Genomic DNA, 12,111 nt, shown 5'->3' with positions numbered 1-12,111 from the left:
CAGTTCAAAAGCACAGATATGACATTCCGAACCTGTATATTTGGCTTGTGATTTTTAGGTTACTTCCTGTGGGCTGAATGTTTGACACCGCTGGCTTACAGGGTTAAACTGTAACTGACAAGTTTTTTGTTTTGTTTTGTTTTTTTGCTTTAATCCATCATTACAAAGTAAATAAAGCAAGTGAAGTCAGTGCATATTGACTCTTTAAGAAAAGCCTGCAAGAAGTTTGGAGCAGATTTTGTCTTTTAAAAATCTAAATTAAAAAAAAAAAAAAAAAAAAAAAAAAAAAAACCATCTAAAAGACTCCAAAAGACCACACATAGAAAACTGGGTTTGCATAGTGAGTAACAATCCAATATTTTCTTAATTTATTAAAGCCTTGATCGGTAGAGAATTAAAAATGTAGAGAGGGAAAAACTCAACTGAGTTAATAGAAAATGTTTAAAGATCAGTGCAGTAACAGCAGCCACCACCAGAGGGCAGTGAAGTATAGCCATCTCTATGTAAAACACTGCGTTCAGCTTTGACAGCGCACGGGAGAAATACTGAATCCAATCTCTCTTTCTCTCTCTCTCTGGTGTCTCCTGCCTCGCTCTGCCTCCCACCGCTCCATCAGCTCTGACTCCACAGCGAGCGAGCAGCTCAGAAGCTGCAGATGTCCGAGACCCTCAGTCAGTCTTTCTACCTGTCTCCATCCTGTCCACCTATCCGTCCTTCAACAGCAACAGTATGAAGAAACAACAAAGACTTTGGTTTCTGTTCTGGGTAAGACATCATATATGAAACACCTTTTTTACAGGCTTAAAGTTTTATATTCTTATTTAAATTCAAGGCAACAAGCTCAGGTCCATATTTTTTAACCAGGTGAGCAGCTCGGAGGATTCTCTGGATGCTTTTTCCTTTATTTTGGGTGTATTTTTGGTCATTGATCACTCACGCATGTCATGTTGTTTCCAGATGTCTGCTTGTGGTGTTGGTCTGGTGTTTTGCTGGCATGATTTGGACAACAGCGAGTACGACTGCTGGCCTCTGGACAGGCCCAACGAGTACAACATGATCGACTGTGGAGGTGAGAAAACAGACAGCAGTTGACGTGTGACTGTAAAGTCTAAAAACAGAATACAATCATTAACCACAGATCTTGAAGTTGAATTGCAGTCTAAAATCTCTGTGTCTGTCTATTACCCCGTGGCTCTTGTCCAGGTCTGGAGATGGCTTGGGTTCTTCGTCCTCCAGAGTTGATAAAGAGTGGTGAGGTATTCAGTGTCATATACTCGGTGACCGCCCAGGACTCTTTCTACCACTGGGCCATCCAAAACCGTGTCTTCACTCAAAGGTAAACTGCTTAAACTGGGTATAAAGCAGAATAATTTTAGACTGGACAAAATAAACTAGATAAACTAGTCTGCCTTGTCTGTGTGTTCAGTGACATAGTAGATGCTGAATCAGCTCGGAGGTTCTGTGAACATCACGAATGTCCGGCCAACTGGAAAGATGCAAATGGAGAGAACTGCTGCATTCATCACGCTAACATCCACTCCTGCCCGCTGGGATACATGGTGCGCTGTTTCTTCTTGTCTTCATCACTCCTCTCTGTAACAAAATCCACAGAGAACTCCAAAATCCAATTGGAAAACGTAGTTTAGCAAATTTTGTCCCCAATCCTCACACAATAGAATATTATGGAGATACAGGTTAATCCCAAGGTTGGTCAGCTCCAAAACGTAAACTGTTTACACAGTTTAACTCAAAATTGGGACCATAGTTTACTAAATTATGCTGATTTCAGTTAAACTTTAAACTCGCAACAGAGCCCATAAATAAACCAGACTAGTGTTTAATGAGGTCACAGATTACATAAGTAGCAGGATCATTTTCTCATAGACTTCTTTACAAATTCACTTATTTTCACCCAAAGTAGTCACCCCATGGTGGTCATTAGAAAAACTGCAGGTCTAAGACACCTTAGGATCAGTTTACTTTTCCCAGATCTATTTTTTATATGTGGTCCGTCTACGTAACTGCTCTTATATGTTATAGTCTGACAGATAAATAAACAGATAAAAAGCTTAAAGATGAAAAGTTTTTTGTTTTTTCCTGACTAACAGACAACGGAGAGCATTTGTGGCCCCTGGATTCCTGATGATGGAAAAATCTTCACACATACCGTCTCGACCTCTGGGAAGATGACCCAGACCAACTGGACCGCGAAGGTAACACATACACCAGTTTATCTCAATAAGTCCATATCTCACATAGTTTCTCTTCAAAAGTGCAGCAGTTTCTCAATGAAACAAAAAGGTAAAATAGAAAAACTAACATTTTGGGAATATACTAATACACACTTTCTCGCCATACATGAGAGAAATACAAAGACTGGAAAACAGCTAATCTGACTGAGTCCAAGGCAAACTAAATAAATATAACTCCGCCTCTTAAGCTCACTGATTAAATGATCGTAGATCATTTAATTCAAAGAGTAAGAGTAGATCCACATTGGATGAGCCAGTTCACCCAGGCACCAGGGCAGATCCAGGAGTTGCTCAAGAGATTATATTTTGCAAATGGCTTGGGAACAACTCGGTGTCCCCTGTGGATAAACTAGAGGAGACGGTGAAGGAAACCTGGGCTTTTCTGCTCAGACTGCTGCCCCCACAACCCTAACCTGGATAATCGGTAGAAAATGGCTGGATGGAAGTGTAATAGTGAACATTAAGCCTAAATAATTGTCTAATAACAGTTTACATTAATCCATACACAACACACGATTGGGCATATCCAGCAATGAGGTCACTGAGATCTTCAAAAGTGCAGCAGTTTCTCAATAAAACAAAAGCAAAAAGTTAAAATAGGGAAACTAACATTTTAGGAATATACCAATACACTTACTGGGCCTGCAGTTCATCTCATTGGTTGTATTTAGCAATTAGGTTGATGCATAACTCAGCAGGAATGATAACTTTCTGGTTTAAGTACAAAGAGTGAATCACAGGCTCAGTGGAGCAAGAGCCATTTTCCCTAATGCTGTCATTTCAAGTGAATGAATAATTCTGTATTTTGCTATTCTTTTTTATTCCATTGTTTTATACAGAGTGTTCTTCTTCCTTAATTCTAGTATTTACACCATGCATTGTGTCTGCGAAAGAGGGAAGCTGTCCAAAAAGCATCTTTTACAGTTTTCAAAATTTCTGGTTCGACTGTTATTGCAAGTCTAGGACCTAGTCTCTTCAGAAATTAAGCCTTTTGTACTGGTTACTGGAGCCCAAGTGGAGCCCAGGTTTCTTTAAATACAGAACATTAAGCAGAAAAAAGATGTAACATATGCTTCTGTACAGACAAACCTATTTCATTCAAAGTAGGGCAATACTACAATATTATAATCTGTCGCAATGACAAAATAATATACTTGTATGCAGATGCTACATTCAGTTACTATTAAATTCTCACATTCTGAGTCTTTGCTAAAGTTTTGTCTACAGCCAGTTAATCTAACATGTTGACTTGTAGGTGGTTCTGTTTCATCCCGGCTTAAACTCACTCATCGCTCACATTCGGGTCGGTACCATGCAGGTTGCCCTGGAGACCAAAACCACTGTGTTGCCTGCTGTGGGTATGTTTTCCCCTCTCAAAATCCTGACTTGACTATAAGAAGTGCAACAAGGAGTGTACAAAAGCTTCTGTAATAGATCATATTGTCATTGTTATGTGAACATTTTTTGGCCACTGATGACAGAGATCAGAGGTCAGTCAACCCCAAACATAGTGTTGCCATAAAAAAGTAAATAAGTCACAATTTCGTCTTTAAATTTCACCCTTGAAGTCTGTGGTGATGGTGTCTGTGAGGAGGCGGAGTTTTGTTCCACCTGTCCAGCTGACTGTGGTGAATGCCCTATGTCCCCTTCTACGAAGATTGCCATCGGTCTGCCACTCAGCCTGCTCTGCCTCTCCTTCATAATGACTGCTGTGGTAAGGACTCACACAACAACACACATATGCTAAAAGAAAGTCTGCCAGTTAAAAATAAATAAATAATTAAATCTGTCTCTTGTAGTGGCTAAGGTACCAGAAACGGAAAATGTTGTGGGACGAAAGCTGGATCATTGACTTCTCTACAATTAAACAAGGTCCTTTTAACAGTCTACATAAAACTCTGATAGTAGCTTAGTAAGCACTGAAAGGCTGTGTATGCTGGAATTGCCTAAAAGTAATAGCGAAAAAAGTCTCAAGTTGCACAAGAGAGATATTACTGCAAAAAGAGTACAAACCAGATCTGAAACATTACAGTGCAGAGCAGGACACAAAGCACCACACAAAAAACTTAATTAACAGCATTGATTTAGAATGATTTGAAACAGACCCAAATCTGTAAATTTGTATACATTTTATGTACATGAAGCAAATCTAAAACTTAACTCTCTGTTTTTCTCTGCAGATCAAGAGGGTCATATGACCATGGGCAGCATAATGAGTGTACCAGTGGGGAATAATGACAGTCATACCAGCTGTGTATCAGCGCTAAGCACCTGTACAGGACAACTGGGAACCCGAAAAACGATGTTCACCTGCACCGGCATATAGTATGCCTATCTATGTAACCACCTGTCTGTCTATCTTTATATAAAAATGTACTGTGCTTTTCAGATACTTTGATAGGCCACCAGGGCCAGTTTTAAGTATCTTTTCCCTATTCCCAGAGGTCAAGATTTTTGTTTGTCAAAGCCAGAAGCCACAAGTTGTCCTTTGCCACTTTTGTGTTAAACACTGGTTATGGCATTGGAAACACCAGACTTATACTTATATACTTGGTCTAAATGATCTAAATCAACCATTGGATGGGTCTGTCAGGTTTGTGTTGGGAAGGTGGCATATTTCACACATCCGGCAAATATGCAGCAACTGACAAAATTGTGATACTTGATGCCAGGGATTGAGAATGTATTGTAATGTAATGCTAGTGTGTGATTGCAGTTTGTAGGAGGGTGGGATAAGATGTACAGCGCCATCCATGCCTATCTCCAATAGAAATGTCTTCAGCTTGCTGGTACATTATTTGGAAACGTATGTTAAAAGCCACTTTGTTCTCCAGTGATGGGCAGACCGTGGCTATCAAAAGGATTCACACAAAGACGTTCTCTCTGTCCAAAACCATCAGACAGGAAGTCAAGCAAGTCAGGTAAGATGCAAATACAAACTTATTCCCTTCATACTGCAAATACACAGCATGTTAGTCTGACTTTTTGTCTTTGTGTTTGTCTCCAGGGAGCTTGATCACCCCAACCTGTGTAAGTTTATCGGTGGCTGTGTTGAAGTGCCAAATGTTGCCATAGTGACAGAGTACTGCCCAAAAGGAAGCCTTAACGATGTCCTTCTTAACGAGGAGATCCCACTTAACTGGGGCTTCAGGTACTCAGATAATCACACAGACTCTTACTTATGGTACAATGACATCTTGAGGTAATTAAGGCAGAAAGGCAACTAAACATAAAGTGTTTGTCTTTGTAAGTTAATTGGTCACAAACATTTCCAATTTATTTTGGGTTCTCATAAGGTCTGTTTAAATGCATGACTGTTTGTACCTGCCAGGTTTTCCTTCGCCACAGACATCGCCAGAGGGATGTCGTATCTGCACCAACACAAGATCTGTCACGGCCGACTTAATTCTCTAAACTGTGTCTTAGACGACCGCTGGGTCTGCAAAATAACAGGTGATCTGAGCGTGCAGAAAGAATGTACCCAAAAGTATTAAAACTATGCATGTAAATAAAAAACCCAGTAAATACTTGTTAAACATACCAGATATAAACTAGCTCTGAAAGTGAAAGTTTGCTTTATTCCTAATTTAGTGAAGATCATTTTCTATAACTGAAATCTCTTTATGAATTGTCCTAATCTCCGTTTTTTATTGTCAATTTTTTTAAACCTAATTTTTGTCATCCTAAAACTGATCTGAAAAATAATCTAGAATGCAGCAACAATTTTGATTATAGATCTACATTTTTTTTTATTTACATATAATCTCCAATTAGATTACGGTCTGAGGACCTACCGCATGGGCGATGGGACGGAGCCTCTTTCCACCTATCAGCAGAGGCTCTTGGAAGTATACTTGCCGCCTGAGTTTCAGGACTCTAACACGGAGCCAACGCTGGCAGGAGACGTGTTCAGGTCACAGAGTTAACTTTAAATTTCCTTCACTTACTCACCTCAGTTCCCCGAAGACTTCCATCTGCCTCCCTCACCTTTACCCTTAACCAAAGCAAAACTGTAGTTTTAGCTGAGTCTCCACAATGTGATAAATAAATATAGATCAGCTGATACTCTCTGTATGTAAATTTCCCAGTTATTCCATCATCCTGCTGGAGATTGCAACTCGCAGTGATCCGGTCCCTGTAAGTCAGCCTGAGTGTCCTTTCACTCCACTGTAACTGTGCTGCTTTCATGGTCTCCCTCAATAAAATTCATAAAATGCTTTGGTTTGCAGGCAGAGGAGTCAAACCTCGAGTGTTCCTGGTGTCCTCCTCTTCCTGAATTGATCTCCAGTAAAGCTGACAACACCTGCCCCTGTCCCGCTGACTATGTAGAGGTATGTCATTCCCTTTAAACTGCCTGTTATGAAATGGTTGAAAGCAGGCTGTATGAAATGTGCTATTATTAATAAAATAAATAAAAAATTGTAGCGTTCGTATGCTAAGTTGTTATAAACATGCTTTTGTAGGAAAAAAAAATGTGTTAATTTATATACTCAGTACTTAGTTGTAGCTCTTTTAACACAAATTACTGCATCAGTATTTGTACCATGAAGGTGATCAGCTTGTGGCACCTCAGCATCAACAACTTCATCTTCCTTCTGTCAGTGACCTGGAGAATCTCTGTCAGGTTGAGGTTAGGTGAGTTAGCTCCCCAAATAAGCATAGTCATTAAAATGGTTACCAAACTGTTTGGTAGTAGTTCTGGCAATACCAAACAATTTATTAACTATTTGGTAGTGGGAAAGTGCTAATGGCAAGTGATAAGTCCTCCCGGAAGAGGGAATCTGCATGTACATAAATATTGTCATATTGGTAGAGGGCTGTGCTGACTTTGGTAAAACACATGGATGAACCACCACCAAGACCAGGAGATGATAGTACCCCAAATTATCACAGAACACAGAAACGTCACATCAGACTTAAAACACCTTGGATTCTGTGTCTCTACACTACTCCTTTAAACTCTTGAACCTTACTTTCCAAGTTAAACACTAAATTTACTTTCACCTGAAACGAGTGCTTTGGACTGCTGAAGAACAGTCGAGTTAATGTTTTAACTCGACTGGGTGAAGGATGTCTGTAGCTGACAGCTGTCAGGTGTTCCTTGCAATTGTGGTCGTGTATACTTCAACTAGTTGATGTTTTATTTAAATTATGTTTTCTTCTTTGAATGATGCTAACTTTGAAATATGACTTTGAAAGATATTATATAATTTGCAAAAAACGTTTTTAAGCAAATGTAAACATTCATTAAAAATATAAATATTACTCGATGACTGAATATTCCATCTCGGCTGTTCTGTTGTGTTTTGACCCACCTGTGTTTCCGTAGCTGATTCGACGATGTCGCTCTCATAACCCTACCCACAGACCTACCTTTGAACAGATCAAGAAGTTTGTGCATCGAATTAACCCCATCAAAACCAGCCCAGTGGACATGATGATGAACCTGGTAAAAACAAACTCTGTCAATACAGTGGACAGAACAATAATCATTATATGTTATTACTATAGTAACAAACTGTGCATTGCACCATATTCTCATGTAATATCATATGTTATATCAATGCTATATAATGTATATATAAATCATTTTTCGTTTGTCTCTGTTTTTAGATGGAGAAATACAGCAAACATCTGGAGGTGTTGGTAGCTGAGCGGACTCAGGATCTGATGCATGAGAAACAGAAAACTGATAGGCTGCTCTACAGTATGACCCACAAGCACACAGACACACACACATACTAATGTGTTACTAGGTTAGTAGGATGATTCTGTTTAATCCAAGTATGCCATATATTCTGTTTCACATTTATTACACATATTTTCATCCAGAAAACATTTATTTGTATGCAGATGATACAATTCTCTATATCTCTCACCAGTTAAAACTCGCCTTTTACTGACCTTTGTATGTTTGTGGTTCAGGTATGCTTCCCAAACAAGTTGCTGATGACCTCCGTCAGGGAAAACCCTCCCAAGCTCAGAGCTATGTCAGTGCCACCGTCTTCTTCAGGTAAAGATAGACCTGTGGTGTCTTTAGTCAGATGAGGCTAATAATGCTGGTTTGTAGCAACCACATGAGCTAAATAAATTTCTACTGGGTTCTATTCTACTTTTCTATATTTTTTACAGCCACCATAATAAAGGATGGTATGTGTGTGTTTGTGTAGTGATATAGTGGGCTTCACCCAGCTGTCCAGCAGCAGCACTCCTTACCAGGTCGTGGACTTCCTTAACAAGCTCTACACAACTTTCGATGACATCATTGACAATTACGATGTCTACAAGGTAGAAACCATCGGAGACGCATGTGAGTGACACACATGGTAATATGTAGCTACTCTAAAGATATAGCTATATAAAGATATAGCTCATCTCCGGGCAGCCTCTCCAAACAAGCCACACTTGTTTGATCTTTTTTCTAATTGTACTGTCATGAACTTGAAGATTTAACATGCTAAGTGAAGCCTGTAGAGTCAAAGACGTAGCTCTTTCGGTTTTGTTTATTTCTCTCAACACTGACCTCGGTCCAATTCAATTCAATTCTCAATTCAATTTTATTTATATAGCGCCAAATCACAACAAAAGTCGCCTCAAGGCGCTTCATAAACTTTCATGAGGTGGTTAATTCTCGTGGTTAATTTTCTGGGATGTTGCTAGGATGATCTTTCTTTCTCTTATGTTAGCAGCATCTGGCTGCTTCTTACCCACTTACTCATGGGTGGAAGCAATAAAGGTGTACTTGGTTTTTCATAGGACTCCATAGTGCCCTGTGAAAACTTTTTGCATGATTGTTATTTTTTTGTTTGTTTGTTTGTTTTTGTGTAGATATGGTGGTCTCTGGTGTTCCACAGGAGAACGGGATACTCCACGCCTCAGAGATCGCCAGCATGGCTCTGGATCTGGTGGGCGTCTGTCGCACCTTCAGGATCCCCCATAAACCCAACACTCAGCTGCAGATACGAGCTGGGATACACTCCGGTATACAAGCTACTGAGCCACTGTAATTTAAATTTTTTGTTAAATCATTTTTCCACCCGTGACTCTTCTGAGTCCTTTTAGGTCCAGTGGTGGCAGGAGTGGTTGGGACAAAGATGCCTCGTTACTGCCTGTTTGGAGATACAGTGAATACAGCGTCGAGGATGGAGTCAACAAGCGTTGGTAAGACTGTCAGACCTAATAAGAGTATGACTACTTATTACTGGAACAAATGCTTGATACTGGACACAGACTTAACTGCCTTCTTCTTGGGGTGAAATAAGCTGGTATGTTCCATCTTTGCAGCCCTGAAGATCCAGTGCAGCTCCAGTGTATTTTACCTACTGGAAGAGATTGGTGGCTACGTGTTGGAGTGCAGAGGAACACTTCAGGTCAAGGTGAGCTGTACACTCCCACTGGAGTCCAGTTCAGGTAAAACTGGGAGCTGCCCAGTTAACACTCTGGACCTGATTCATCTCTTTCAGGGTAAAGGTGACATGGTTACTTACTGGTTGGAGGGGAAGAAGACTTCTCTGGTCTCCAAGGACATCATTGCAGACCCAAAGACAGCCAAACTCATCACCACAGAGACAGAGGAGGAAGCAGAGAAGGAGCGAGAGCTGTATTCATCAATACCGGGGTATCTGAATGACGATCTTCTCCTGGACCCAGCCTGAACCCTTAACTGTGGATCTATCTTTTGTTGTGATGTCCTCACTGTTAGCCTAAGAAGAATGCATTACTGTGTTGCGTGTTACATTTGACATGTGTGGTCACCCGGTGGATCTCATTAATCCACCGAGGAATGTTCAACGAAACTGAAAAACAGAATAATCTGAGTCTAAATTTTGCCATCTGCTATGATTTTCACTCCAGACAAATCTTCGCCTGATAGTTTATGTTTTACTATATTCTATGTTGTTATTATGTTTTTGTGAAGAAGCACTTTCCCATTAGTCGACTGTGATGATGAAAAGTTTCTGTACAGAATTTTAATGTGACACCATAGATGCTTTTAGAAGGAGACAGCACCTGGTCTGAACCAATGAGTTACTTTATTTCTTCTTCGATGTTTTGTAAAAGTTTTGTCTTAAATTTGTTAACAAGTGAAAGACAGAATACTGCATGTATATTTTACTGCTATTAGTTTGTGTTGTTTGTTGGACTGTACACAAAAACCCAAACTGACATTAATGCTGAATAAATACATCCTGTGTTCATGGGAAGTTTCTCTGAAGTATTCTTTTAATATATTCAGTCCCTCTTGTGAGACTAGAGCAACGCTGTCATAATTTAAAGAACTGCTGGAGGAAGTTCTTAAACTTTTTTGTGTCTAGACTGCAGTTATTCATTTTATGGACCTTTCCAGGTCACTGTTTAGCTTCAAATCACAGTCACACAGACTCAAACACAATCAAAGACAATCTGTACTCAACTTCGCAATCATGGCATGAGGTTTACAAAACCAGCCCTATTTGTAAAGTTTCATTCGTGATCTCAAACACTGCATATGCTTCATGAAAAACAGGGACTCTGTGATTTCAAACCTGAAAAGCACTTCAGACATTTTGACTTCTAAGACTTTTGGTGGTACTTTCCAGTGTTTTCTTTAGCGCCTTTGGTTCATGAACATTTAACATGTGGCCATGTTGGTATTATGTTTTGTCCTGTTTGCCTGTTTCAGTTTTATTTTTATGTTTTTAATCAAATCTTAGATTTTTTCTCCTTTTGTTTTTTTCTGTAAAACAGAAATATTACTATAAATGAGATACAAAAGTCAGCCTACAAACATAATTATAGTTTTCTTGTGTAATATTTCAAAATAAAATAGGTCAACAGTTAAAATGGTGATATCCATGAAATACTCAACAATAAACCAACACAGAAGTTTTTCTCTAAAGGCATTAACAAAATCAAACCAACTATATTATTCCATCCATTTCTTTCTCCTCCCAGTTAGTTTCATACTCAGACGTTTCACACCGGCTGGTTAATAAGCACCTTTTGTCACGAATGTTCTGTGTGAATATTCATGTCACGTTGTTGAGCAGATGGAAGACTTAAAGAGATGGAGGCGATGAGGTCTGTTTACTTTTTTGTGTCAAAGATGGCTGACATGACAACTGGCGGACAGGAAGAAGAAGAGGCCCTGAGGGAGAATAGATGAGTCGAGAGAGGAGGACTTCCCAGTTCCAGATTCTCCTGTCTACAAACATAAAGTGACAAACTGCATTTTATCTCACAGCTGTTGGGTTTTGTGGCTTTGTTCAGAAATAATTTTTATTTTGGCCAAAAATATAGGTGTAGAGTTAAGAAAAGTCGATTTTTAATATTTAGTAAGTGCATTTGACCCTCCCAAGATTACCAAATTAATTACTTCATTATACCTGGTCAATGATTGTACTTAATTACATTGTTTCATTATATAGCACCAAATCACAACAAGAGTCATTTCAAACCATCCTGTATTCTAAGGTAAGGACCCTACAATAACAGAGAGAAAACTCCGGCAATAAACAACCTCCTATGATCAAGCACTTGGGAAGGAAAAACTCTCTTTTTGACAGGAAGAAACCTCCAGCAGAACCAAGCTCAGGGAGGCCATCTGCCTTGACTTGTTAGGGTTGAGGGGAGGAAGACAGGACAATAAACACACTGTGTAAGAGAGCCAGATTAATAATAACTGATGATTTAATGCAGAGAGGTGCATAAACAGAGTGAGAGCAGCATAGGCCTATGCAGCGTAAAAAAGGGAGGATTCAGGGTCACCTGATCCAACCTTAACTATACTGTTCCAAAAAAATATATGAACACTTTGAAAACATGTCGCATCTCAATGGGAAAAAAATCATTCTGCATCTCCATACTGATAAGGGTAACA

General features: G+C 39.5%; 1 protein-coding gene and 1 long non-coding RNA gene across 2 annotated transcripts; one reads left to right on the top strand and one right to left on the bottom strand.

Annotated features, from left to right (window-relative positions):
- Positions 1-356: 356 nt before the first annotated feature.
- On the bottom strand, positions 357-1,325 carry LOC120435750. Its single transcript, XR_005609886.1, has 3 exons — positions 1,186-1,325; positions 938-1,061; positions 357-713 (listed from the first exon to the last, which is right to left on the bottom strand). It is a non-coding gene; the product is annotated as an uncharacterized LOC120435750 (long non-coding RNA).
- LOC116335898 (atrial natriuretic peptide receptor 1-like) lies at positions 823-10,315 on the top strand. Its single transcript, XM_031759681.2, has 22 exons — positions 823-1,069; positions 1,204-1,336; positions 1,427-1,559; positions 2,109-2,213; positions 3,508-3,610; positions 3,821-3,966; positions 4,052-4,124; positions 4,433-4,577; positions 5,087-5,173; positions 5,260-5,403; positions 5,584-5,705; positions 6,027-6,165; positions 6,341-6,389; positions 6,482-6,583; positions 7,582-7,701; positions 7,866-7,959; positions 8,178-8,265; positions 8,423-8,562; positions 9,081-9,233; positions 9,315-9,413; positions 9,537-9,628; positions 9,716-10,315. The coding sequence occupies exons 1-22, from the start codon at positions 940-942 to the stop codon at positions 9,905-9,907; spliced, it is 2,589 nt and encodes an 862-aa protein (XP_031615541.1). The 5' UTR covers positions 823-939; the 3' UTR covers positions 9,908-10,315.
- The last annotated feature ends 1,796 nt before the right edge of the window (positions 10,316-12,111 follow it).

This window comes from Oreochromis aureus, linkage group 3 (genome assembly GCF_013358895.1).
Source record: "Oreochromis aureus strain Israel breed Guangdong linkage group 3, ZZ_aureus, whole genome shotgun sequence".
NCBI lineage: Eukaryota > Metazoa > Chordata > Actinopteri > Cichliformes > Cichlidae > Oreochromis > Oreochromis aureus.
The sequence above is the reverse complement of the archived record's forward strand: the minus strand, read 5'-3'. Positions and strand labels throughout refer to the sequence as shown.

Coding starts and splice junctions, on each gene's coding strand:
- LOC116335898 (XM_031759681.2), top strand. CDS start 940: ATGTCATGTTGTTTCCAGATGTCTGCTTGTGGTGTTGGTCTGGTGTTT. Junction 5,174..5,259: donor CAGGAAGTCAAGCAAGTCAG/GTAAGATGCAAA, acceptor GTTTGTCTCCAG/GGAGCTTGATCACCCCAACC. Junction 9,629..9,715: donor GAGGAACACTTCAGGTCAAG/GTGAGCTGTACA, acceptor CATCTCTTTCAG/GGTAAAGGTGACATGGTTAC.